The 27,977-nt window shown below is 32.1% G+C and overlaps 1 protein-coding gene across 5 annotated transcripts in view; it reads right to left on the bottom strand.

The window, feature by feature from the left end:
• LOC105147325 (voltage-dependent calcium channel type A subunit alpha-1-like) overlaps positions 1-27,977 on the bottom strand; it is a 191,237-nt gene that overhangs the window by 37,371 nt on the left and 125,889 nt on the right. For 2 of the 5 annotated variants that reach the window (XM_087409722.1, XM_087409719.1), the window contains exons 3-16: positions 23,660-23,783; positions 17,267-17,664; positions 11,595-11,692; positions 10,258-10,413; positions 9,770-9,990; positions 7,747-7,850; positions 6,697-6,812; positions 5,983-6,042; positions 5,330-5,431; positions 4,682-4,702; positions 2,387-2,599; positions 1,345-1,772; positions 681-982; positions 204-389 (exon numbers count right to left, since the gene is read on the bottom strand). In XM_087409722.1, the coding sequence (XP_087265848.1) occupies positions 204-389; positions 681-982; positions 1,345-1,772; positions 2,387-2,599; positions 4,682-4,702; positions 5,330-5,431; positions 5,983-6,042; positions 6,697-6,812; positions 7,747-7,850; positions 9,770-9,990; positions 10,258-10,413; positions 11,595-11,692; positions 17,267-17,664; positions 23,660-23,783 (2,529 nt within the window). The remainder of the gene's footprint in view (positions 1-203; positions 390-680; positions 983-1,344; positions 1,773-2,386; positions 2,600-4,681; positions 4,703-5,329; positions 5,432-5,982; positions 6,043-6,696; positions 6,813-7,746; positions 7,851-9,769; positions 9,991-10,257; positions 10,414-11,594; positions 11,693-17,266; positions 17,665-23,659; positions 23,784-27,977) is intronic. The other 3 variants (XM_087409720.1, XM_087409723.1, XM_087409721.1) reach the window with 3 other exon arrangements.

The following is a 27,977-nucleotide window of genomic DNA, read 5'->3' as shown; positions in this document are numbered from 1 at the left end:
ACAATTAATACGGTAGATAAAAGTAGATCAGGTATTCGCTGCGCTTTTTAATTTATAAGTTTATATAAGTGTCATCTGATTTTTTTTAATAACGTGATATTTATTATGGTGTTTAATATTCTTGGGAAGAATTTCCAAGCGATCGAATTATTATTATTATTATTATTATTATTATTATTATTATTATCATCATCAACACTTACGGATTCGTAGGGGACAGTATAAACATGGAGGAGTATGGCAGCATTGGTTTTGGTCCCGTGTCGTCTTCATCCTGCCTCCTCTCTTCGGACGTCTGGGTTTCAATTCTTCCGTCTCTGCTGGAAAAGACGAGACGTCGTTCTCCACTTTGTGGCTCTCCGTCAATATTGCGTTTTACATTTTTTAATCTATATTATCAATTAATTCGTAATTATCAATTTTCCATTAAATAATTACGAATAATTATTAATAACTATTAACTTTATTTTATTATGAATAATTAATAATCACTTTGTTAAAACAGTTTTGCAATTAAAATATGCACAAAGTCACAACATTTATATATCAAAGATCCTGTGAAATTTTCTATTCTACCTCACACAAAAATCTTATTTAAAGAAATATTATTTTCTACAAGTACGAAACGTCAAGAAAAGACAAAAACTTTTACAAAAATGGCAAAAAGAAAAAAAACTTACAAATTCTGCGTTGGACTTGGAGGGCAGATTTCCACCCTCGGTGCGTCCGCGGGTCTCTGCAACGACTCGATCTCCTTCTCGAGTTCCTGCAGCTGCTTCTCCTTATCCTCCTCCTGCTGCTCCTCTTCGGCGGCGCTTAGTTCTTGCGCATTCGCGAGATTGTCAACGGCGATAGCCAAGAAGACGTTCAGCAGGGTGTAGTTGCCGAAGAGCACCAGCACGATGAAGTAAAGCGAATGGGCCATGCCCTGCGACTCGATACCCTTGTACATCACTTCGTTCCAGTCTTCTCCAGTCAGGATCTGTATTATAATCATTATCAATTATTAATATTTTTTAGTTCAAGAGACATCTTGAGTTCAATTTTTTATCATTGAACAATATATATTTATTATTAGATACGCAATTTCCGTATTTAAAGTATACAAAAACTATACTTTCACTATGTATTTATTTAATGTATATTTATATTATAAAGTATACGAATTACATGTATCGGCTATCTTTCAAAGGCTAGCGAGACTATGAAATAAATACTTTTCTCGCTATCTTTTAGACATTTGGTACAACTAAAGTGTATATAATGCAATAGAATTAGGTCATATTTGTTAAAAGGTCGATTATCACTCATTTACAATAAATAATAACAATTGATTGTACTCACTTGGAAGACAGTGAGTAGTGCGATGGGAAAGGTGTTAAAGTTAGTGGGCGGCGTGCCATCGTCGAAGTTGAATTGGCCACCGAATAGCTGCATACCGAGCAGCGCGAATATGAGGATGAAGAGGAAGAGTAGGAAGAGAAGGGAAACGATGCTGCGCATCGAACTTAGCAGCGATATCACGAGGTTCCTCAGGCTCTTCCAGTATTTGGTGACCTTAAAAATTCTCAGGAGTCTAAGAGCACGTAGGACGGAGAGGCCGAAAGAGCCAGACTTCAACTCGGACCAGATCACCTCGAAGATCGAGGCCGAGATGACGATGCAGTCGAAGCGATTAAAGCTCGATTCGAAGTATGCGCGAGGACCGAGCGCGTAGACTTTTATGAACATCTCCATCATGAAGAGGCCCAGGAACACAAACTCTGCGAAGTCTGCAAATAACAAAAAATTGAATTAAACTGGGACTTTTTAGTTCTTAAAGAACTTGAGCCTTTTAGATATAATAAGTTTTTGTTACGCTGAAATCCTTCAAATCTTAATAGGTTTCCAGGTGAAAATTTTTCTCAGAATTTTTTATATAATTTTTCAGAATTTCTCTATAATTTTATAACTCTCATAATTTTATAATTCTCAGTTTTTATACGAATTGGAACATTTCTCAGAAAATCTATATCTTTTCTCAGAAATTTTCATATGTGTTAATTATGAAATCGTAAGATTTTTAAGATTTTTTTCTAAATAATTTCTGATAAAATGTTATAAATCTAAAAAATTTAAAAATACTTTCTAAAAATTATGAGATTTTCAAAATATTTCAGAATTCATTTGAAAAATTGTGAGAGAAGATATAAACTTTCCGAATATTCCTGAGTATTTCTGAAAAATGTTCCAATTGTATAAAAATTGCGAAGAATTTTTTACCAGGATTGACTGACAAAATATCTTTTCATATAAGTTAGTTTTTTAAATAAATTTTTACATACTAGGTGTAATATATATATTTACATTAAATAGAGTGATGAAATTAAAATTTTGGAAAACTCACAGAGGAAATCGGTGAGCCATTTTGGCTGATTGTAATGCTCGACAGCCACGCAGACGGTGTTAAAGAACACAAGAACGATGACGAACCAATAGAACTGTTGCGACTTGACGGAATTACGTATCCAAAACCTGAATCTTTTCTCAGCTCGCCAGAACTGTAGGCACGTACCCTGCTTTTTCACCTTCGACTTAAAGTAGGAGGCTCTCGAGAACCCTACAAAATTTAAAATACTTCTTTAGCATAAAATTATTAAAACATTTAAAATATATTTTACAGACCGGTCGATTGTCAAATTGAATATCGTATGTATTTTTATTTTGATATAAATTATATAATTTTCCTTTTAATTTAGAATTTTTTTACACTATGTCTACATCTTCACGTTTCGTACTACTTGCTAAGCTATTTCTGCGACTATAATCTAAATAAAAAATCCAAATTATATGATCTAAAGTAGTCTAACTATGTTAAAGTCTTTTGAAGTCTTTGAACATTACATAATAACATTCTTATGTGAAAGTTTTGAGGATAAACCGCGCATATTAGGGATCTACACAAAATATATAAGCATAGCATAGCATAAAACCATCTGGACCAATGAGTATCCACTATAAGGTTGCTATATTGACTTACATAATATGCTCATTGGGCTAAACAGCCTTATGCTATGTGTATGCATTTTGTATTTTGGAATCACGGTTAGAAAAAGAAATCAAATACTTCTAGAATTATGTATCAATTAGAAGAATTAGAAAATTCTATTTATTTCTGATTCAACAAAAAAATAGATATAAATATAAACACACAAAGTTCTATACTAAATTATTCTACCAAGCAATTACTATCATATGACGATGCGTATATATTGTGGCTATTTATTACTATTATAACTATGTGTGAACGACAGGCTGAAATTAGCCCATCTATCAAACTCTATAGGACGGGATTCGTACTACTCAGGAGATTCAGTTTCTCGTTTGACAATACTAAGTATTCTACTGTTTTGTTAACTTTAACTAACTAAAATTATAACCGTATAAGTGAGTAATAAAAATATTAATCACAGTATTCCACCACATGATACACCTAAACAGTGTAGAAATATTTCCGCCGGAAACATTGGCACTAAATATATAACGTCATATTGTTAATTAATTTTATCAAAAATCATCTCATGAAAAGGAAAAGATTCTTATATGCTATAATTATTAACATAAAAAAATCTTTTGTGTATCAAAACCTTTCCAACTTTCGTTTGAAATATTTTTTTATATCATCAAAAATAAGCGAAATATTCGAGATAGTTCGATTTAAGTGGGCCACCGTGTATATATTTATTATGTAACATATATTTTCTGACATATATTTTCGTTTGTCTGAAAGAAAATTTAGAACAATGCTCGTGCAAATGTTCCCGGATCCAAAGAAAATCTAATATTTATATATCGTGACATCAACTAATATAAAAGCAATATCTAAAAAAGAATTAGCTCCTGAATTCTCCGATCTGTCTTTCGCGCAAGGTCCGCGTGATATTAAGTGATACATATCAGCCACAATGTCAGCAGTAAGTTGATCCGAGTAATTATATAGAATGCAATAATTACATCCTCTACCACGAGTAATCACAGGCTTTGATTTTAATACGATAAATAATACATAATCTAGCTATGCGATGGTCATTCGTCTGAATGTGTAAAGTGGCTTTGCCAGTTTATAATACTTTTACGCAGAGAGCAATGCATAATTTTGTATGTATTAATATTACATAACTCTTACAAATAAGTACTTCAGCAAATGAGTACTCATAGTGACATTTTCTTGATAAAAGATATTCAGATATTTAATTAATTTTTGATTATTCTTGTTTGTTAAAAACTTATTTTAATATAATTATCATTTATTCAAACATTTTACATAATATATGCGCTGTAAGAATATCTTTGGTCCGAATTAGGATGAATAAAATTATCTAGGTCTATATTATTTATTAAATCAATTAATGTGAGAAGATTAAGATTCAATTTTTACATGATTAAGTGAAAAAGAGCACGCTAATTGATACATCCTGCATACGCGAATAGGCAAGTAAATCATTTACCAAGCAATAGCCCATTGTCTAATCATGTACTTGTGATCGTGTACGCACGATATTACTTTGTACGTGTGTGTATTACCAACAAAAAATTCTTTTAAATAAAAATACAAAAATAAAACATTACGTAAGATTACAAATACAGCCTTATTTTTACGTAGCTCTTTGCGAAAAGTCGTGGCATTCACGGTTGTAGTTACCTTTGAGCTTTTTCTTAGGCACTGAAACAAGAGGAGCATCTGATAGCGTGTGTTTAGAATATTCATCGGCAAAAATTAGAGGAAGATAATTTTCAGCGTCATTCTTTTCTTTTCCTTTCGATACAAAAGATAAATCAAGCATGAACCCATAAAATATTAACAAATACGTCAATAAACGTGAAAATACGCTAACGTGCCAATATATAAATGGAGAGAAATTTTAGAATGAGAGAAAAGGCGGGCCAAATCTCAAATCAACGATTTCCTTCGTATTAATATGGGCTTTAAAATCGTAAAAATTTTGTACCCCCTCCCCCTCCCCCCCCCCAAGCACGAAATTTATTCCTCAAGTAATTTTATGACTCGCAAAAATATCCATAATATAATAATTTAAATTTTCGTAAATTTTATTTTTTTCTAAATTTCATTGAGTTTGTTTTTTAATTACTTTACGCTTCCAGAGGAAATCGTTGGTTGATATAACATAGGTTCTGACTACTAAAAAATCACGTAAATCCTTACTACTTGAACTCAAGTTTCGTTCGAATATTCTGAAGAAGAATCATCAACTCGAAATGTAAAAGAAGTGAACAAGAAGAAGAGAATATTCGGCACAACTGGACACCAAGTTGACCAAATACAACTCACCATCGTCCTCGCCGTCCTCGCCTTCCTCCTCCTCTGTATCGGTACTCTTGCTTTTGCCGAGATTTTTCAATTTTCTTTTCTTTGCCGCTGCTCTTCTTCTTGCTGCGCAAAATAAAAAGATAGATTAAGCTATATAAATCTTCATAAATTATGGCCTAAATAATCTTTTATTGAAAATATGTAAATATCATGTCTGATTTCGAGAAGTATTGATAAAATTATGAAAGAATCACAAATTGCAGAGTAATTATATGTTGTGATATTTTTTATTTTGTGATCTAATGTACGCATAAATTGTATTATTAAATTATTTCTATAAAATTTACATGTAACTTATGCAAGAATGACTTGTTACTTGTAAAAATTACATTGATTGTTAATCCGACTATTAATAAAATTAATTAAAATTACAAAATATAGAAATGTCTTGTTTAAAAATACAGCATTCAACGCATTGCTAACAAAGAATAAAATTGAAAAATTGAAATTTGATTGTGTCGAAAGAACGCGAGTGCAAGTACACTCTGAGTACATAGAGCACTTTATATAAATATATATACGAGTATGTTTTGGAATACAGCTCGCTTTGCAAATCTTTTCAACCTTACAGAAATAATATTCATGATATCAAAATATATTGCATTATTATGGACCTTCTAATATGTGCATTTTCTCTTCTTCCGTGGTCCTCTCTTCGGCGAGTATCACCTCCTCTGAAAAGTAAATATTACGTATTAATAGTAATTGATATTACGTGCATTATATTTTTATACACGAAAAACGCGTGGAGAGTCTAGCATACGCAGTAAGCTGTAACTTCTGCAGCTGTAACACTGTTTACAAAATAAGTGAATTAAAATAGATCAATAAAAGAATATACATATTTAATCTTTTTGTCAATGCATAATTTTTCAACTTTCACTATCGCAAAGTTTTCATTAAAAGTGAAAAATGAGATAAAGTTTGTACAAAACTATTCTCTGTCATTTGAAGGAATAGTTTTTGAGGCGTTATAATGAAATTCAAACAATATAAAAATTTTTGTTATTTAAAATTCGATGTTAGCATTCGAGTACCCATGCATTAACAGAAGAGTAAGAAATTTATTATTTAATTTTCAGAATTACAGAGAGATTATAAAATATAAAGTACATTTATTACAAATAATTATTATTTTCTTCTGTTCTTCAGTTTTCAGTATTATATTATTTTTGAGGCATTGTTTTATATGCGATTATTTATTTTATTATCAATTATTTGTTTTATAATATATGTATATTTTTAACAATGAAGTTTTTTTAATGTTTGCGAAATAAATTCCGTTTAATCTTTTTTAATTCACATGTTTTGTCGGCAATTATTCTAACCTGCTTTGCAGATCCAATTGAGGTAACAATTCAGTTCGCGCTCAAGCTGCTGCTGTCTTCGCAACTTCAGGAAGGACTGCCGATTCTCCACTTTTTCTCTCTCCTTCGCAAACTCTCTACAAGCGTGATACAGATAATATGGCAGCTTACTCAGGAGCATAAAAGCTAAGTTTACCAGAGGATTTTCAGACATTTCGCCGTTAATATTCTAGCGATACCATGTTTAATAAATTAACAATATTTACTCATTTAGGGGAAATGCCATTGAGAGCATTAAAAAAGAAATTTTTTTCGTTTATTCTTTCGTAAAATTCTTCAAACTAGCTTGCGCATGGAAGCAATGTACCATACTCAAGATTATGATGGATTCATTAATTACTACTGTTACTTTAATTTCTCTTAATTCAAATTAAAAATATCTAGTGTTAATTAAATAAGTCTAAAAATTCACATTTCTATGAATATATAATTTGCATCGTATTCTCATCGCGTGTTTAGCACTAAAAAATTCTTTTTTTTTCACACATTAAAAGGCTATAAGGATATAATCTTATACGTACAATATTAATAACAAGTGTCATATAATTAGAGATATTAAATCAGCTGTAATTTATGAAGGAACGCTAAAAAAATTTTTTTAATAAAAAAGATAAATAATATTTAAGATTATTAACTAATTTTACAAACTAATATATTTACTTTATTTTATACTTCTAATCTCACGGCAATGCTGAATACACTAAAAGAATACGATTTATTGCACACTAATGTCAGGCAACATCTGTTAATTGAAGACCTGCTTGAGTGATCCATTTTAAGTAGGAACTGAACGCAGTGGTAAAGAGTCGTTTGCTCTTCGCTTTCCGATAAGCTGCCCGTCGTTCGACGCGCGCTCTTTCATTAGAAAACTCCCTGACGAGGAAAAAAAATCATTCTGAAATAATGGACCTCGCGATCTTGCCGAATGGGAGACGCGATTGTCGCTCCAAAAAAAAAATTATCACTGGGCGGAAAGACCGCGGAATGTTGTCAGGAGGGACACATACTCACCCGCTCAAGACACCAAGAACTAAGTTCAGCATGAAGAATGATCCAAGGACGATCAATGGTATAAAGTAAATCCAGTTGTACGTGCTGCCAATAGCGTCATTTGTCTGCAAATTCGATCGGAATCGATATGAAGACAGTAATGTCGCGTATATACACATATGTACCGGTTACACAACCGAAGGTATATTAATTAACAGCAAAAGTTATATGCAACACAGAGGCACTGGCACTGTAATCTCGCTGTATCAAACACGATGTGATAAATGTGATCGTCCGAGTGTGAGAGCTCGAATTTATTTATCGTTATCCGATAATATTCATTTCCCTTCACAAAGAAAAATTTTATCCCACATGAAGGGAAGATCCGATCTAAAAAAACATCATAGATTAAAAATTCGTCGATCACATTTATGCAAGACAACATCTTTATGAAACTCCAGTATCGCTGGTAGTAACCCGTGGAAAAAGAATAGGACGAGAGAAACGTGCCATTTTTTTTATAACGAAAGAAACTGATTTGGACTATTTGCTACATCTCTCTATTCGCTACTCGCTATCTTGAAGAAGAATCTACGGGTTTCAAATATTTAACACGTTGACTGCGATGATAGTCACCAATTAAAATTTTTTTAAAACAATGTTTATAAAAAACAATCATATAATAAACAAATCCATCAATATGAAATTTTAAATAACCATAAAAGATAATAATATAATATGTAAAATAAAAAGTTCATTGTTTAACACACTATCCCTGGGAATGTAGTCTTATTTAATCATATGATACAATATTTTATTATTATCACGCTTGTGATATTATGAGAAAATTCTCCTGTGGTATATACAATAAAACATTCACAAAGCAGACAACGTGTTGAACTAAGTATGTCGAAATTTATAGTTTAAAAACTCTCTCTCTCTTTCTATACTACATCTTTTGTTTTTATAAAAAATCTCCAAATATATGTATATATATTATATATATATATATATATATATATATATATATATATATATTTTCGAAGCATGGCATTTTCTTCCGACTGACGTTTTACCGCGGGCTACCCTATATTACAAAAATCGATGAAGCAATCGAAATTTTTCCGAGATTTCAGTAAATATAATAAATATACCATTATGTTACAGACGATGGAATTACGTTGAAGGGTTTCGAAATAATCTATTGTTTACAATGAAATATAACAATAAAATATTGTGAAATCCTCCGTGATCCATTGACTGAATATTAACCCTTTCGTGATCAACAAAAAAATATTCTACTAATAATTCTTTTCCTTTTAACTCATATTATACATATTTAATTCATATTATAGCACTAAAAGATTGAAAGTTACTTTTATATAATTTTAAGGAAAATAACAAAATTTATCTATCACGAAAGAGTCAGACATAAAAAGTACAATTAACATTGAATATTGAAACATCGAAAAAGAGGGCTGGAACTGACAATGTTATACTGAGCAAGGTGAACATATACGTCAGTGTTAGCTGTTTCCGCAAGGCATTCTTTAACCCGAAAGCCGACAAATTCGGCTAAAGCCGGACACAGAATAGAGACGAACATATATGTATAAGGACACCGGAAATTGCGAAAAAGGAAGAGACATTTAAAAGCGGATGAAAGAAAGTACATGTACCGAAAGTTAAAATAGTTAATATCTTCTGTTTTCTAAATGGGAAAATTAAATGGGAGAGAATTATAGTTTAGTACAAAAATGTGATATTTAAATCGCGAAGCGATTAATAGAGGATTGACGAAACTGGGCAACAACATTCTACGAGAACACAGAGATTTGAGAATGTTCGCTATCATACCTTTTACGTAACGATACTGCGAGGACAAAATCGTGCGCGATAACGAGGGAGTGAAATTTTAACAGAAACAGGAAAAACGAGCGAGAAAAAGAGAAAGGCAAAGAGAGAAATAGAGAAATACGGTAACAAATAGAAATAGAACGAGAGAAAAAAACATTAACACTGAAGAACATATTTCTTGCTTTACCCAGTACAATATGGCAGTCCAGCCCTCCATAGTGATACACTGGAAGACAGTGAGCATGGCGAATCCGATGTTATCGAAGCTGGTGATGCCCGAGTTTGGTCCCTCCCAGTGATCCATGCACGTCGAGACGTTCGCGTCGCACACGTGGGACCCGGGCGGGGCATCATTTTTGTTGTCTGCGCTACATGGACTCGGCATCTCGCCCTCCTTTATGATTACACCTGCAACGTTCAATATTGTGAAACATTTTATATAGTATAACGTCAGAATGGCCTGAAAAAGAATTGAAGCGTATATATATATATATATATATATATATATATACAATATTTTCTAAGTAATCAGAAATTATATTTTCATGCACTTCAAGATTTCCGATAGATTTTTCTTTCAATCCTTTGTATGATAAATTGGATATATAAAATAAGACAAGTAATATTATAAGCAGTAATGTTGGGCAAAATTTCTAGAAGGTTGAATATACTCACTGATGTCCTTTATACTGTAACATGTTTTATGCAGGGTTCCCGAATAAAACTCGAGGCCGATAATGGCGAATATCACGATGGCGAAGAGTACCAACAAGCCGATCTGCAGAAGCGGCGCCATTGCCTTAATAATAGACTTGAGCACCACCTGAAGACCTATTCGCAAAAAAATCGCCGAGGAGTAAGTAAGCCTAATCACTATTTCTACAAAATCGATATAGAATTCTATTCTCATTATTTCCGTGCATTATCGCTGATCTCGTTGTCCGAGAAATTATACATAATTTTTTAAATATAATCGTAAAATTAATATTCGAAAACCAACTTCTAGTAACAAATATACAGGATAATATTCTTTCTTTTGTTTGACGGCACTTGTAACAATTTACAAGTTAAAAAAGTTATCTAAGTCTTGTTATATTTTCATAAAAATGATTTTAGAATTCATAATGACTTGAAATAATCCAATTCTTACAAAATGTGCCTTTAATACTACTCGAAATGATTCTGCGTCTAAGGATTAGAATACCTCCGCCACATCTAAATACAACATCGAGTTCTGAGTAGTACCTATCCGATCAATACTACTAACATAAAACGAACAATTCAACAGAAAGCATCCTACAGGCAATATAAATAAATATATTTACGATTTAATGTGACTAACTCTGATCTACTTGACTTCATATATTTGTTAATTCACTCCTTATTAAATCTATTAGCCACTATTTGAGAAATAAATATTGCGGCGGATCGTATTCAATCTTCGAGGTATCCAAAACTTAGACACGAAGAAGTTTCGAATCATTCATTATTCATCATAAATTTTCTCGAGCAACAAGATCGTATTATTTTTGCACGTTTAGCGCCAAAATGTATTCATCTAAGAAAGACATGTCACATTTGAAATATTTTTCAAATTAATACTTTCTTATTCAAACGTGCATACGTAATAGCAGTAGAATATCTAATGAAATGAAACATTCAGCGCTAAATGTACTTTTAGCCCGCACTCACATCTTTATCTATACCGCATGCGCGCATAATGTATACTCAACAATAATTTAACGATCGAGTATGATTCACTCAAAACAGATGTAAGTTCATTTACATAACGAACTTCAAAAACAATTTTTTACGTTAAGTTTAAAGTGCAAATATCTATTGTTAAAATGTGAGTATCTATTTTGCGCATCATTTACGACGATCTCGCCGGGGATTCCGTTTACAACGGGGCTTCCCCAGACGCGAAACTTCTTTGGATTTCTTTGGAAGCAGAATTGCTTCGAGTTCCAAAAAATCGATCGCTTTCCAATTTGTACTAATGCGCTACTCACTCGGTATGCCGGAGACAAGTTTGAGCGGTCGCAACACGCGTATCGCACGCAACGTGCGCAGATCCATATCCAGGTCTTTGCCTTGCGACGTGATGATCCTGCCCCAAAAACACACACACCCCGCCACACTTTACTACTTACTACTCTATTACACTAATACTCACGCTACTCTTAAGTACTTATACTACGTCCACTAGATGGTTAACTAGCGTTCTTTCTAGCCTGGGGAGATAATGCTATCAGGACGATCGGATGAAATTTTTGTATGTAGAAGATCAAAGAACTCTGGTAAATTAAACTTCGAGAGCGCAAAATGGATATAAATAGCTATCTATAACAGAATATCTGTCCGTGATGAATCCCAAATGAATCATATCATTTAACAAAAAAGTACTTAATTTAAAACATGTTTGAAGTTTAAAAGAGAGACTTTTAAAAAAGGATGGGGCAATTTTATTTCTGTATTGCGGTTAAGCAAATATCAAATTCACATAGTTTTCCGTGCTTTTTCGTTTATTCGTTATAATATAAATACCAATTTAAAAGAAATCAATAATCTGTATCTGTATTAATATATTTTAATAATTAATATATTTTAATACAATATTTTTAAACATCACTAAAATACTTCGGTATATAATCACAACTTTAAATTGTAAAAATAATTAATAATATTGTGATTTTGAATTTTTAAGATGTGCTGGAGGGAATATATTTTCCTCTATTTTATTAAATTTAATGCTATACTAAAAAATAAATGTCTGACAAGATAGGACAATGTTCTACTGAAAAGGGCGCTGCGAAGGAATAGGATCGATGTATAGGCATGTAAACATATCTATGTATGTATGTACGTACATTCTATGTATATACGTAGACTATGTAAAATACAGTATATCTAGGTCTAGGAGAATGTAAAACGCTGAGACAAGCTAGTGATAGTGGCTATAATCACACCTAAACTCGGTGCTCGTTTCTCGAAGATATCAGTTCACCGTACGGTCATCGACCGCTACTTATCTATTTCTGACTCTCGCCAATAGCAGAAGCTTTTCGAAAAGATTCACATCAATTCATAAAAAACAGATAAGCAGGTGTTAAATTTTTTTCTACTCTGCTAGACAACGAATTCAAAAAACTTTATATTTTTTCTGACATAACAAATGTTCTTCGGTTATAGGACCAAGTATTTGGAAAAAAATAATTTATATAATTCTATAAAAATATCAAAATTGAACCTAATATTAAAAACGTCATCTTAAATATCGTTATTATGAAATCATTAAATATTAGAAGTATTTCAGCAAACCATTAAATGTTAGAAGTATTTCACTACTTAAATCTTTCTAATTTTGAAAATAGAATCGATGAAAAACATTTATTTCAATTTTGAAGATAGATTACATAGAGTAATAAAGATTACAAAATAAAAAAAGCAGATTTCTGAAATAGCTAAATATTTAAGGCTAAAGTCTTACGACTTTTCAAATGCTTTTCCATTAAAATTTTCAATTAATTTCTGCGCTATAAACGGAAAACCTCCACTGTTAATAATGCTAATGATGAAAATGGTAAATAAAAACTAAACTAGCTTGTGATAAAATTGATAGAAGCGAAAATTATTAATCCTAACAATATAAATTGGAAAAGGGTGACCATCTTCTAGAATTATGGACACTCGCAAAGCAACGATTCGATCTGTCGTGAATTTCTAAGGAAACGAATTTTAACGGATTCGCCGCTGAACACGTTATCTGCTCTAGGACACGTATCCATTTAACAATGTATAGTCGTCTCTATTATTTAGCGCAACTGCAGCTAAAGATAGCTAATCGCTAAATATAGGCACTCTGTGGGTCATCACATATGTGTGCGTGTGTGTGTTTTCTTTTTTCCCCTGTCCACCTGTTCGTGAGTGCGCATCCTCGATGTACGGAATTGGAGACGATTGATTCCCAAATCGTCATTGCTTTGTTCCGAAAAGAAAGCACTTTCAAAATATTAAGCTACTGAGTTGTAAATAGATTCTTCCTATACAGACGTTTCAAATTGTTTCTCAACACTTAAAGGAAATAATGGTTAATTTCAAAATTAGCGATTAAACGATGCTTAAATTGCTCTCTACGTGTTCATTTTTCTACGTATTCATTTTTCTACAGATCGAATTAGAGTTATTATAAATATGTAGAAATATAAGAAAAGCTATGATTACTTTATCTATATGCTATATTGTTGCAAGAAAACATGACTATAATTGTTTTTATTATATTTAGTGATTATTATCGTTATTGCTTTTCTAAAATATAATTCTTTATCTGTTAGCAAAAATTTAATCAAAAGAACTTAATATTGTATAAAAAATATTTTATATGTTAAACACAATATTAAACTTATTTATTACATTCACTATCGCTCAAAAATTTCAGCATACTGTTTATGGAAATTTCGTAATAATATAAAAAATAGAATATGAATACAGTTTGCATACATTATGTTTTTTAAATTTATTATTATATATTTTTACTAAAATTAAAAAGAGAATTTATTTTCCTCTTCTTTTTTTAGATTTTTTTACGTTTTTCAAACTTAATCTCTTTGAATTTTGATAACAAAAGCCAAACTTTTGGCATTCTGTCGAGTTCTTCAAGTATCCTAATCAAAGATTTGTATTCAATCTGGCGCTCAGTCTGCGAAAATATATTGTTTCCATTCTCCTTATTAATCATCATACTATCCAAATGTTTATCGGCGTCTAGCGCAAAATTTGAAATTCACATGTTTTTTTTTGAAAAATTTACTTATAAATTTTGTTTATAATTATTTTTCAGTTTTTTGTGATTTTACTGAATCTTCTATGCTCGAAAATAAGAGAATATATATTATAATAAATATTAATAAAATTAAGATTAATGAGAGTCAGCGCGGGAAAACAAATGTTGGTTAGACGATTTGTTATTAAACCAACATTGATCGTTGATTATGTATAACTTGCTGAGGATGACTCCAAAGAGAGTAGACACGTTCAAAAGTTCATAATAAAGCTGCACATCATTTATAAATTTGAAGTATTTTATATGAATTAAAATACTTATGCGCACCTATCCCCGCGCTGATTCTCATTACCTTAATTTTATCGTTATTTATTATTTTAAAGTTCGAGAGACCGATTTAAATTATTTTTTGTCATTAAATATATATTATATTATAGTTTTATATTTAAAAAATGGATTTGTTAACACAAAAACATAAGACGTGCTGAAACTTTTGAGTAAATCTATGTATATAGACGAGATACACAGCGTAAACACACAGAGAAAATTCATATAAAAATTTATAGAAATATGTAAATTATATTATATATTATTCAACATATATATATAGATTATCAAATGAGAGCTAACTGAGAGCCATCACTAACTCTAACTTTATCAACTGATCTAAGACACCCATAGCCTCTAAGCGAAGATTAATAAAAACGTACATATGACGTTATATTACGCAATTAGAAGACTAACGCAGGAGGCTAGAAGGACGGGAACTAACAATATATATGTATATAGATATATGTATAGTTCAAGTCGATGCTGCTTTTGCTTGCCAGAACTAGACGTCATATCAGGAATAACTAAAGCAGCGGAATCGGCCAAAACTGAAGGGATCGAGCTAAGTTTCGGCGTCGAAAAGACATTAAAACTATTGTTTGTAACTATTGAGAACCGCACATAGATTGCCAGGAGACACAATATGAAAGGACAGAGGGTTAAAAGAGACACAGAAGGCTGGTCATTTGCTCGATTTGTTAGCTCGACTTATTACTGGCAGGAATTTTTTTCTTTGGATATTTGTTAGTCGCTCCTGCTCTTTCGCAGAACTCTGACTGACTCACTTGGAATTTTCGAAACCAGCTTTAGCGGTCTGAGGACCCTGAAGGAACGTAGCATACGTAGGTCGACTTCCACGTTTGTTTCGGCGAACACGGTCATCGACCTAATCCAAGGATTACTCTAGAATCTATCTGACCAACGAGTATGGCGATCGGCGTGTTTCCTTAAGTCCTATAGCTAGGGAAACCAGTTTTCGGACTACGTTGCCAAAATATTAAAATTTTCCGGAAGATTTGCATAATAACAACATTACCGCTATCAAAACTATGCTTTTGATATTAGAGATAAAACCCTTATATAACAATTATTAATAAATCCATTATTATAAAAGCATATACGGTAATAAATCAATTTATTACTATAATAAATTTTTAGAAAAAAATGAAATCACTTTTTTATCATGTAGATATTAAAATTTTGCTGTATTATACATAAACTACTAATTACGTCAGCAAAGCATAAAGTATCTCATTTAGCAATATTAGTCAAACTGATTCCTCCAACATCTTGTTTCCTTATAAGGATGTAATTAGGGAAAGAGGTTTATTTTGCCGCTCGCTTCAGCCGCAAATTAATTAATAGGTGAAACAATATTTGCTCTCTTGAATAATCAATATTAATGATCTGTCCTATATTTGTGTGAGTAATGTAAATGTATGTAGAAGAATGTAATAATGATTTTTGGTGCAGATTTTAAAGAGAAGCTAATTTCAAACAGAAAAGTCATTTATTATTTCATATAAACAATATCATGATATTAATTTATAGGATTTTTCATAGTATCAATAAAAAGTAGGGTTGACGATTATCTGTTTATCCGGGTATCCAAGATAGAAATAGATCTGAAATAAAATATCCAATTGAAGAGAATTTTTCGGATTTAAATGTTTCCAATTGTTTAGATATCCAAAAAAAAGTTAAAGTTAAAGTTTAATGATTAATCGTTTATTATTTGGATTTTGGATCTCTCAATATTTTTTTCTATGCATATATATGCGGAATGTATATATATATATATATATATGTCTGAGAGAGTGAAAAAATAAGAACGCGAGAGAGAGAGGAGGAGGGATGAGCGTGAAAAAAGAGAAACGAGAAATAGTGAGAAATAGAGAGAGAGCAAGAAAGCGAGAGAGAAAAACTTCATATATTTATTTTGGCTTATATATTAATATAGGCTTTTACATATTAAATATATACTTTTACATATTAATACAATTTTAATTTTAATTTAATATATAATAATTTTATATATTTAATAATTTTATATATATTAATATAATTTTAATTAACTAAACAGATCCTGTTTTTATTAGTATTAATAAAATGCAATAGAGTGTGTGTATGTTAGTTTCTGAGAAATAAGGGAGTGTCGCTTAGGAAACCTATATCAGCGACTTTCCTCTAGTGAAATCTGTAATTTAATCAGAAACCGGATTTTTATGAGACAATGGATGCGAAAGATTGGGCCCGGACGGATTCGGATATCCGGATCTGGATCCGCAGAATATTATATTTCAATATTCGGGTATAAGATTCAGATAATGTTACTAGCTGGATACCCGGATTTCTACAGATCCAGATGAAATCGTCAACCCTAATGAAAAGAATTCACAATCTTGGGAAATCTTTTTTCTCCAAGAACATATAAAATGTTGAAGATTACTGGTAAGAATACTATAAGATTACTGTAGAAAATTACTGGTAAAAAGGAAGAGTAGAAAAAGGAAAAACGGAAGTGGACAAAGGGAGAGATTTTACTGACAAAAGTAAGCATTCGACTCTCACCCGGTCACCACGACGAAGAAGTCCATGATGTTCCAGATGTTGCGCAGGTATGAGCCGCGGTGGAGGACGAAGCCGAGGGCAATAATTTTGAGGCTCGCCTCGACGCAGAAGATCGCGAGGAAGTACATCTCCGAGGACTCGAGCGACTGTGCGAGTACGGTCTTGTCCTGCCTCGGCAAGTGCTCCTCGAGAGCGAGGACCACACAATTGGCGATGATGGTGAGCAGGACGGCGTACTCGAAGGGCGGCCACTCGATGACACCGCGTACCTTCGACCGTATCCAATTATCTTCCGAAAGGATAAACAACGATGTGGTGCCCTTGCCGCCTCCCCCACCGCCACCGCCTCCCCCTCCACCTTGATCCCGGCCTGGCGCCATGTCCACCAGACCAGGTACCTGAAAACGCCGATGTTCTACTAAAAAAACTCCGAAAAAGAGAAAAAGAGACTTCCAAAAATGAATTATAATACAATAGAGTTTACAAAATGAAATAAAAAGTTTTAAACGTAACATATTATTAGACCAGTCCCTTCTCGATCAGAGTAATCAATCATACAACTTTTCTCTAGAGTGGAAGTGTGAAAAGTGAAAATTTTTATGTATGTATGTACAAATATATACACACATACAAACAAAAAACGTTTTCGCCTTAGAGAAAAAGTTATATAATCAATATTCTGAACTATATTTTTTTGTTGATACTTTCATTGGCGACACTGCTTACCTGTCATTACGCATTGCGTACTACGATTTGCTTTCTCAGGCATGTGGGAATAACCCAACCGCGCGATTTGTTGTCCGGTGTATTGTGTACATCATTAGGTCTGTTCGCGTTGCATGAAATCCCCAAATATTTGTGCACTTAAAATGATAGATATATATTTCACCTTAAAGAGAGAGAAAGCAAAGATACCAAGTGCCAAAAGTAAAAGCAATGCGAACAGACCTAATAGTAAAGCTCTAGATATACCAAAGCGTATGGGTCCTTCATTTTCGACTTAATCACCCTGTATCAATAATATTAGCGCTTATTGGACTACAGATAACTAGATCGAAATGATGGTCGAAATAGTCAATAGAAAATATTTTTACCAGGGATTATATAAATAAATATAGTTACAATTATATTACGATCATAATTATAATTATAATCGTAAATTACAATTCGTCAAAGACGCATCATTCAAATTTTCCAAACCCCCTTTCTCCTCTTATTCGTAAAGACAGAGTGCTCGTTTATACAGACGACATTTTGATACCTTCAGTATCTGTTGAAGAAAACTTGCAAGTTTTCACTCAAGTTTTGATTTTATTCAAGCAACATAAATTTGAGTTAAATTTTCAAAAATATCAATTTCTGAGAACTAAAGTGGAATATTTAGGATATGTACTTTCGAGGGGATTATTTTAATCATCATGTAGAGGCGATTAAAAAATTTACCCGTTCCTCAGAATGTTCATCAGCTTCAGAGATTTATGGGCCTGCTCAATTTTTTTTTTCGTCGATTCGTACCAAATTTTGCGGAAAGGGCCAGACCGCTATATGCGTTAGCCAATAAGTCAGTACGATTTTAATGACGCGTATTTACACGAGGAGTTAAAATCAGCGCTTATCAATTAATTTTAAGATTTTAAGTATAATCCGAAATTGGAGATCGAGTTGCACATTGACGCGAGCTCAACTGCCCTTCACTGCAATTCTTTTACAAAAGCAAGAAAATAAGATTAGACTTCAGTTGCTTATTACAACCAGGCAACCAACACGGAGAGCTGCAATCACTCGTTTGAATTTGAAATGTTAGCAATCGTCAAGGCCTTTGAAAGGTTTCATATCTACTTTTATAGAATAGATTTCATTGTTGTCATTAACTTACGCATTGCCAGATGGATACTTATGTTGTAAAGTTATAGACTCCTACTAATACACCGAAGAGAAAAAAATGACTCATGTCGACGCATAGTCGCGCCTGTGAATGTCCCGTTGGAAAAGGAATTGCAGTATAGGCAACTGGCCGACCCGACTATTCAGGCTCTAGTAGAGTCCCTCAAAAATAAAAACGCGATAATATTAAGGTCACTCTAATCGACAACTTAGTCTATCGTAAATACAAAAACTCATTTAAGTTTATTGTCCCTGAGTCCATGACTGCTAGAATTCTTAGCGTTTATCATTTCTTGTGCACACTGCGGAGTCGAAAAAACGATACAGGGTATCACTAGTAATTATTGGTTTCCATCATTGGGTAAGAAAGTACAAAATTATATAGATAACTGTTCTGGAGAAATGATTGACTATTTATCTACGATTTTCGATATGTTTGGCAATCCTTCCGAGATTGTATCCAGTGCAATTGTATTTACTTCGTGCAAATTTGCCAATTTCATCCATAAACGCGACATGAAACACCGTTTAATAGCTATGGTCCAATGGAATGATTGAACGGGTTAAGAAGATGCTGAAGTGGCCAAATTGCTGGGACTTTGCAGATCGATATAAATCCGAATTTACTGAACGAAATAAAAAATCCTTTTACAGAATTAAAGTAGATGCAAAATTTGATAGTGCTGCAATAGACTTTACATTAAAATCGAAAAAAAAGTTAAAAACTTACATTTTTTCAACTCGTAGAGCTGTTACTTGACGTAGATGTTTCCTTAATACAAAAGTTTTATATCTCGTATGGACAGTGCAGCGTATTACGTGCATAAACAATACTGAATTTATGAAATTAAGATTAAACTCTTAAAAAGAAAGATTTATATCGATCTGCAAATGACTTATACAGGATGCGTCATCCAAATCGAACAATTTCTTTAAACAAAATGTTTTTAATGAAAAATTAAATGTTACAAAAAATCTTTTTACATGGCACTTGGGGAATCCCTGTGTACAATTATTCAATCCCCCATTAGCTTAAATGACGGCTTCCATTCTCAATCTGAAGCGTTCGCACGCACGCTGTAATGTAGTGCTGTCCATGCCGATGAATGCTACCTCAATAGCGGCCCTTAATGACGTCACATTGGGACGCCAAGTCTTGTTTGTGATCCTTTCAACTACGCTCCATACGTAATAGTTCAAGGGATTTAAATCTGGGCTGTTGGGAGGTCAGAATGGGAGCCGAAGGGAAACAACTCGGCTTGTCCTGGCAGCCTCAGAAAGCATCTGTCTTTAATGTGTACGATTTGTACCTCCTCGGTAATTCGACGCATTGTTGGCTCGCTTACACTAACAATTGATGCTAATTTTCGCAACGATTGTCCTGAGTCATTCGAAATCAGTGCTTAAGTCCTTTAAACAATTACGGGGATCCTCGCAGTGCATTCTTTCGAGTGACTCTTCCTCGTTGGCATATTGGAATCTTCCTTGGACTGTTTTAAAGCCGTAACATTTGCCACAACGTCATAGGTTGATCTCGGGTATCCAAAGAACCGAATTATTTCCATTACTGAGCGCCCAGCGCGAAGATCTTCGATGATCGCGACTCTTCGATTATTATTTACTCCGCACTTAATTTCAACATCGCAGCCATTTTGAGAATATGACTATTTACTAGAAGCATCAGACTTTCTCGGACGCCAACAACAATCTCTGATAGAGGCACAACATAGCGGAAAATTTAAATTGAAATTTGTCAGGATTTTAATAACGCACCTTGTATACGAATGCTGAGCGAAGACTCAGAATGGTGAACAAAGCAATAATTGTATCTAGCAGTAGGTGTTCGATCTTGCAAGAGATGGGTTGTAATAAATGCGTTTGAGTAAGACACAACGATACATAATAAATATAAGAAATGAATGAAAGAATCTATTGAATTTAGAATTAAAGAGTCTGTACTATCGACCTCGATCAAGTTCGGTCATCGCTCCAGCATCCCCTTAACCGTTTCTTAAAATCGTCATCCCGCAAAGTTTCGGAGGCGGAAGAATGTTAATCTGATAAAATTCATGAAATTCAATACGTAATTAACAATACTTATCATATCGCTATATTAAGAACTCCCCTTTTAGATTACTTTTTGAGATACGAAAAAAGAATTTACCCGGATTCTCACTAAACGGCTTTCCTATCTGATCTATCCTATCTTGCCAAGGAAGTTTTAGTTGGTTCAGATGACTTAATGTCTCGTGAGTGCGAGATGCGGCAATCAAAGCGTCAAACAAACTCCGTGCTTATAATAAAATCTACTACGATAAGCGCCATAAATTGCCCACCGAGTATAACCAGGAAGATTTGCTCATACATGATTCAGCGATAAACGAGAGAACAGAAAGTTAAAGCTGCCCTATAAATGTCTTTATTTGATCGCTAAGGTTTTTAATAAGAACAAATATGTCATTCGAGATATCTCTAGGTTTAACATCAGAAACCAGACAATTCGATCCTGGATTTCGATTCGCCGGACTGAATCAAACTTTGAGTTAAACTGATAATTTCTTGATTCTCTCTGCGACTGTACTTGTATACTTTCTTAGTAAGTAAATTCATAAGCGTTTTTATACGCGGGCATTTGTGACAAGCAGCGAGAAAGGCTGCTTGTATCCGAGAAATAAAAAAGTAATCCCAGGCATTGGTGGTCATTTAAATTTCCCGTCCATGCCTTACAATAATATTATTTAAACAATACAAAAAGTTTGATAATGTTAATCAAGCCTAAATAATAGTTATTAAAACTCCGATAAAATAATTTTAATCAATTCGATTAATCGATATAATCGAAATCAACTAAATGCTAATTTATAAATATTGTCTTTTTCAATTATTACCAAATGGTTGGTTACTATTATGTATACTAAATATTTACTAGTAATTTATTAATATTTACTAAATATTGCACCAATACAAAATACTTTTGTAGCTATTATCAATCTTTTTCCAATGTTTTTTAATTGTTCTTCCAATGCTTCTTATCTGATAGTAGAGGAGATTAGGCATGAAAGAATCATTTTTTTCAAAATATAAAAAAAATATTAAATTCGGTGTTAAACAAATATAATCGCTTTCTTATTTAAACGTATCCTCATTTATCTATAAGATCCATTTAAGAAAAATAATATTTAATCTTTAATAGAGATTTAATCACCATTTTTCATAAACAAGAAATTCAGTTCTTTTAAAACAACATGATTTTTGAAAACCATTACTTGTTTTGTAAGAGCCAAGTATTAAATTAAGCTTTAATATAAATAAAAAACTATATAATCTTTAATATAAATAAAAAATCAAAATGTCGTTCTTTAACAAATATTATTTTTTTAGAAAATTAATAAATGTGTGAAAAATAGAAAATATATTAGGTGTTGGAATTAATTTGTAGCGTTTTTTAATGAAAGAATGTTATTTATTTCACATGAGCATTAAAAAATACATTAATGAAAGTACTTCCCATCACTTGTAAAACGCTACGAATTAATTCCAACACCTAATAATATTTCTAATTAAAAACATTTATTACAAAAGAAATGAAAATTTTCTTTAGTCACATGAAGTATGAGTTCAATCAAAGTATAATTTGCATTGATATCAATCTATCGCAATACGATATATTTCACAAAGCTTACTAAAAATGCTTGAATTGTACTAAAAAAATAGAAAGTCAATTGTACTGAAAAGTACAATCTCTGAGTATACAATGAAGGAGTCAGGCAAAGCAATAATAGAATTGACTTTTTCATACCGGCTCTTTCATAATATTATGTGTAAAAAATCTAATCACAGAATATTTGATAAAATAAACAAAGAATTTATAATTACATTTTTAATTCCGTTAATGTATATAGTATTCAATAAAAAATACTTTTTCTAAAAGCTAATCGCAAATAAATGAAAAAAACTTGGAAATTTTGGACTCAACTTTGGAAAACTTGGAACTCAAAAAATGTGTAACAATAATTTGGCATTTCTCATTACGGCAACACCGTTTTGACGATGACTATCAAATGTTTATGGACGACGTAGTTTTAGTACTGCTATCAAATGAAAATATTTTTAAATTTTTGGCGATATTCAATTAGTCGAAATACGAAATGGCTCTTTCAAAATATATCTCTTTCATGCCCACTTTCCCCTACTTATTGTTTTAGATACGTTTCTAATGATTTACATTTGTGCGTCATAGTATTTTCGAAATTTTGAAATATTTTTCGAGTTCGCATCAAATCTTAAACTCGATCAAAACTCAAAATAAATTATTCTCTGAGAAACTTTCAAGCAATAAGTGGTGAAGAGATTGCTCAGAAGAAAAACTATACAATTGCAAAGACACAAATGATTGATTTTCCGGTGATTATAAAGCTATCATGAACTGCAGAATGTAAACGAACGATAACGGTATTTTATATTAAGGATAACAGAGACAAAGGCAATAATTGATAATTGTCATCTTACCTCCCCTCCGAAGCTAGTCCAGTCACCGAGACCACTCCTCAATCCGGCCAACCTCGACCTTCTCCCGTAATACTGACTCGCGTATCCAGGATCCCTTTGTGCCGCCTCTTGCGCTGCTGCCAACCTGGAAACGATAGAGGGGTAAAAGAGATCAGTGGCTGGTTGCACATCGGAGCAATCTCTCGATCAGGATTATTTGCATGACTTACGTCAAATAACGATACCATAAACCGTACCATGATTTCTACAAACGAAACAGTCACCTGCAGATCAATTCTACCTCAGCTGAACATCATTTAACGATGCTTTAGTCTTAAATGAAAATGCGATCTGAAATTTATCAGAGTAAACTAGCTAAATTATAAATAAATTGTTAAATTTGAAACAAATCAAACTTATCTACATTTGTATGATTTCCGTTAATTATTATAGTTTTAAAATATTTAATAATCTGACAAGCTTACTAAAGTATAACAATTACAAGGTGTTTAACTTGGTATAAGAGTTAGCAGAATAAGTAAAAGATTATCAGTAAATAGTATGTGACATAACAATGCTTTTAATAATTAAATAATTAAATCAATACTTTGACTAGAAAATTCTTAAAAGAAATAACACAACGCTTTATCATCTCTTTAATATAAATTATAAAAATCGCTCTCGCCTATTTATAGCTAAATTTCATCTAATCGTTAATCTATATTAAACAAATCTTAAATTAGGTCAAATTTAACACTAATATGTAATATAAAAATATAACTATAAATTTAGCATATATCTTTATACTACTCATAAACGTTAAAAATAATTAAAATATTTTCTTAATTTAATGAAACTTTAATGTATTTTAACAAAACATTTAAAGTTTTCTTTATAAAATGCACAGCGTATTCACGAATCACTAAAAATCCACAAAGTGTACAATTATTTAGACGAGTGCACCTGATAGCGGACGATGACTCAGTGGGATTTCATGAAACGCTCGTTAATAATGGTGGACGAAGGTATATAATGTATGCGGCTTCAGCTTCAATTAAGTACATTAGCCGAGACTTTTGCGACAGATGCCCCGTATGCATCCCGATGACTCTTCTCGTGCGACAGAGAGAGAAAGAGAGAGATAGAGAGTGGGTGAGTGAGTGACAATCAAGGCACATGGTAATGCAATAATTCATAGCAAGAATTTCCTATCGTTTCATCCTCGCTCTCGTATAATGCGTCAAATGCATCAATACACACAATAACGTCGAAATTATCGCGTTTGTAAAATCACATTCAATCTGGATAGAGGATATTGATCTATATTATCTATTTGTGATAACGTTTCTTATAGAAACGATACATGTGACCCTAATTATGATATGAGTAGTTCACTTTAAAATAGATCTGATTAACATTTAAACTTGGTTTCGATTAACATTTTATTTAAAATAAGACATCTTTTAAAAAAACACTTTTAGTTATAATTAGAGCTTAGTTAATGTATATTTTTTAGTTTTGTCGAGAGAAATTGTTTTTTTCAGTTTGTTAATTAAGCCTAATTTAATAAAAAAAAATAGATATACGATATAAAAAACAGATTTTTATTTTTCATTTTTTAAAAATATATAATGTCCTTAAAATAACAAAAAACTAAATCTGGGCTAATGAGAATCAGCGGGAACGGAGGTGCGCAATAAAATTTTTACAAATAAATTTGTTATTCCATATGAAGTGTTTATATTATCTTTATTTGAAATATATAACGTCCTGTTAGAAAAACTTCAGATCTTTAAATTTTTTCAGACATATTTTACAGGGTTTAAAAATAAAAAAAAATTAAAAATGTAATAATAATAATTGAACTTTAGTTGGCAAGAAACGCGAAATTAACTCAAGTCGAGATCATTTTCTAATCAATTATATAATGACTGATTCAATTAACTTCACAGATTCACTCTTATTCTAAAAAAATCTTAATGCTGAATTTGCACAATGTAAGGAGGAGTCTACTCAATCGATCGCTGAATTTGGGATGTTCCACAAAAACCTTTGAAGAATGCTCGAGATCATTTAAAAAATGTCGATATTTGTTCCATTCTTTTTCTGAAAAAGAATGGAAGATACAGTTCTAAAATATCAAATTTTTCGTAAAAAATTTATTTAGTATTACATATAAAAATAATTTGAATAAAAATCAAATAATACTTCAATATCATAATAAATATTATAATAACTCATGTAATAAGTGTTTTTTCTTACATTTAATTTTTTCCATCTTAATTCTAAATAAATATCAGAATTTTAATTATAAGTTATTAAAATAAAGATTTGATTAGGAAAATATTTACTTCAAGAGAGTGTATGGGTAGAAAGCTTTTTTGATTCAGAAACAGTCTATGCATAAGATATAATAGATAAAGTTTTATCATTTGTAACCACGACACTCCATTTAGCCGAATGGAAAACGACTCGAAAGAAAGTTTTGCCCGCCCCAAGATCGTCCGATTTCGTGTATCAAGGGAATCGAATTATACAGACAGCGAGCGCGGAGAGTAGTGTCTGTCAATTTTATCAGCTACTTCCATTAGGTCTTTTTTTGGCTTTACGATTCTTCTTTTCTTCGACTGTCTTCGACCGGCGACCGACAAAATGGCGCCAGCGGAATAAGTACTTACAAAAAGTAATTGTACTGTTAGTCGCAGGGGGATTGTAAAAAAATAAGAGGCTTCGTTTCAGAAATAGTGAATGAAATATCCAAGAAAGTAAAAATATATCGTTATATCAGGTTTTTGTGATTTATCACTTGTTGCTTAACATCTGATCAACTTTATATTCTCAATCAAAAATATTGATTGAATTGAATTAATACATCGAAATGATTGAAAAAGTACTATCTCCAAATACGATGGATTTCAGTGCCAACTGTGTTAATTACAAATTTATTCAGTGTATTTTAAGTCTCGGAAAGCTATTAGTTTATTAGATATAATTTATAAAAATTACATGTACACCTCTTTTTTACATTTAGGACCATTTAGGATTAAATTGAATACGATGAAGTAAACATAAAATATTTAAAAACTGGACATAACATGCCGCAATTGTTGCTTGTGTGCTTGCCTGTGTTTCAGCCTAACGTCGTTGAATTATTGAAAACGGGACAGAAATAATTGATCCAGTTTGTTCTGTAACGGCGGGATCAATACTACTCTCGAAAATGAATTGCCGACTTGTTCGTGTGTCCGTTTTACAAGGACGCACTCCATGAAGTAGAGCAATATACGTAATGGAAGAATTCATTTGTGATCATACAGATTGTTACATCAGCAACAGGTATAATTCTTGAGCGATTAGTCGGGTTTTAAGTTAATCATTAATAAACCAGCAAAATATACACTATTCCCTGTTTCGTTCAAAAGATTATGATAGATATTATTATCCTCCAACAACTTTTGCCCAATTTCTAATCATACAAAATTTATATAATAAATAAATATCATTGTTTTACTTATAATCTTTTTTTTTTCAATAGCTTCTGTAGCGAACCTTTAACATCAAAATAAAGTTTAAATCTATTTCTTTCCTACATATATTAATTTCATATATTAATTCGCAAAATACATTTTTTATAGACACACGATATAATTGAAATTCAAGTCTGTCGTCAAAATTTGATATTACCATAGCATTGCAAATATTAGATTTCGATACAATATCGTCGGACGATGTTCGCGACCGTCATGATCGTAAAACAGACACAGGAGTGGTCCTACTTGCAAGATGCGGATTGCCGCATGCGGGCGAGGATTCTCGCGAAGGTTAATCGCGATTTATGCAACAACATTGTTGCAGCGCGTCGCTGCTGGAGTGCAGTTTTTTGCTGGTTAGCAAGTAACAGTGGAACGCGAGTCGTGCCAAATGTTCGTGTTACCGGACGCCCCTGTTTTTCGTCGATAGTAATTAATACGTACCGAGCGGAAGCTCGATGGAATTTTTTCCCCCGTTCATCTGTCCATTACTTCATAAATATTCAGTTGTGAATATTTCGGGACTGAAGAGAAGCCACAATATGTGTATGTGTGTGTGTGTGTGTGTGTGTAGAGAATGTAGATATAAAAGTCACTTATACAAAAACGTTACCCAGTTCAACTAACAATAAGTACAAGTTTAGAAAGTCTCGTGATCTTTATGGAATTAAAATTATTATTTTATTTAATAATAATTAATGACGCGTTTATTATAAGAATTTTGAAAAATTTTCCCACTTCTCTAAAAATAGAAAAATATTAAAAATACATTACTGCAATTTTTAAAAATAGATCGATGAAAATGGTAT

This window comes from Acromyrmex echinatior, chromosome 9, assembly GCF_024713525.1.
Source record: "Acromyrmex echinatior isolate Ae372 chromosome 9, ASM2471352v2, whole genome shotgun sequence".
Lineage (NCBI taxonomy): Eukaryota > Metazoa > Arthropoda > Insecta > Hymenoptera > Formicidae > Acromyrmex > Acromyrmex echinatior.
This window is presented reverse-complemented; position numbering and strand designations above follow the sequence as displayed.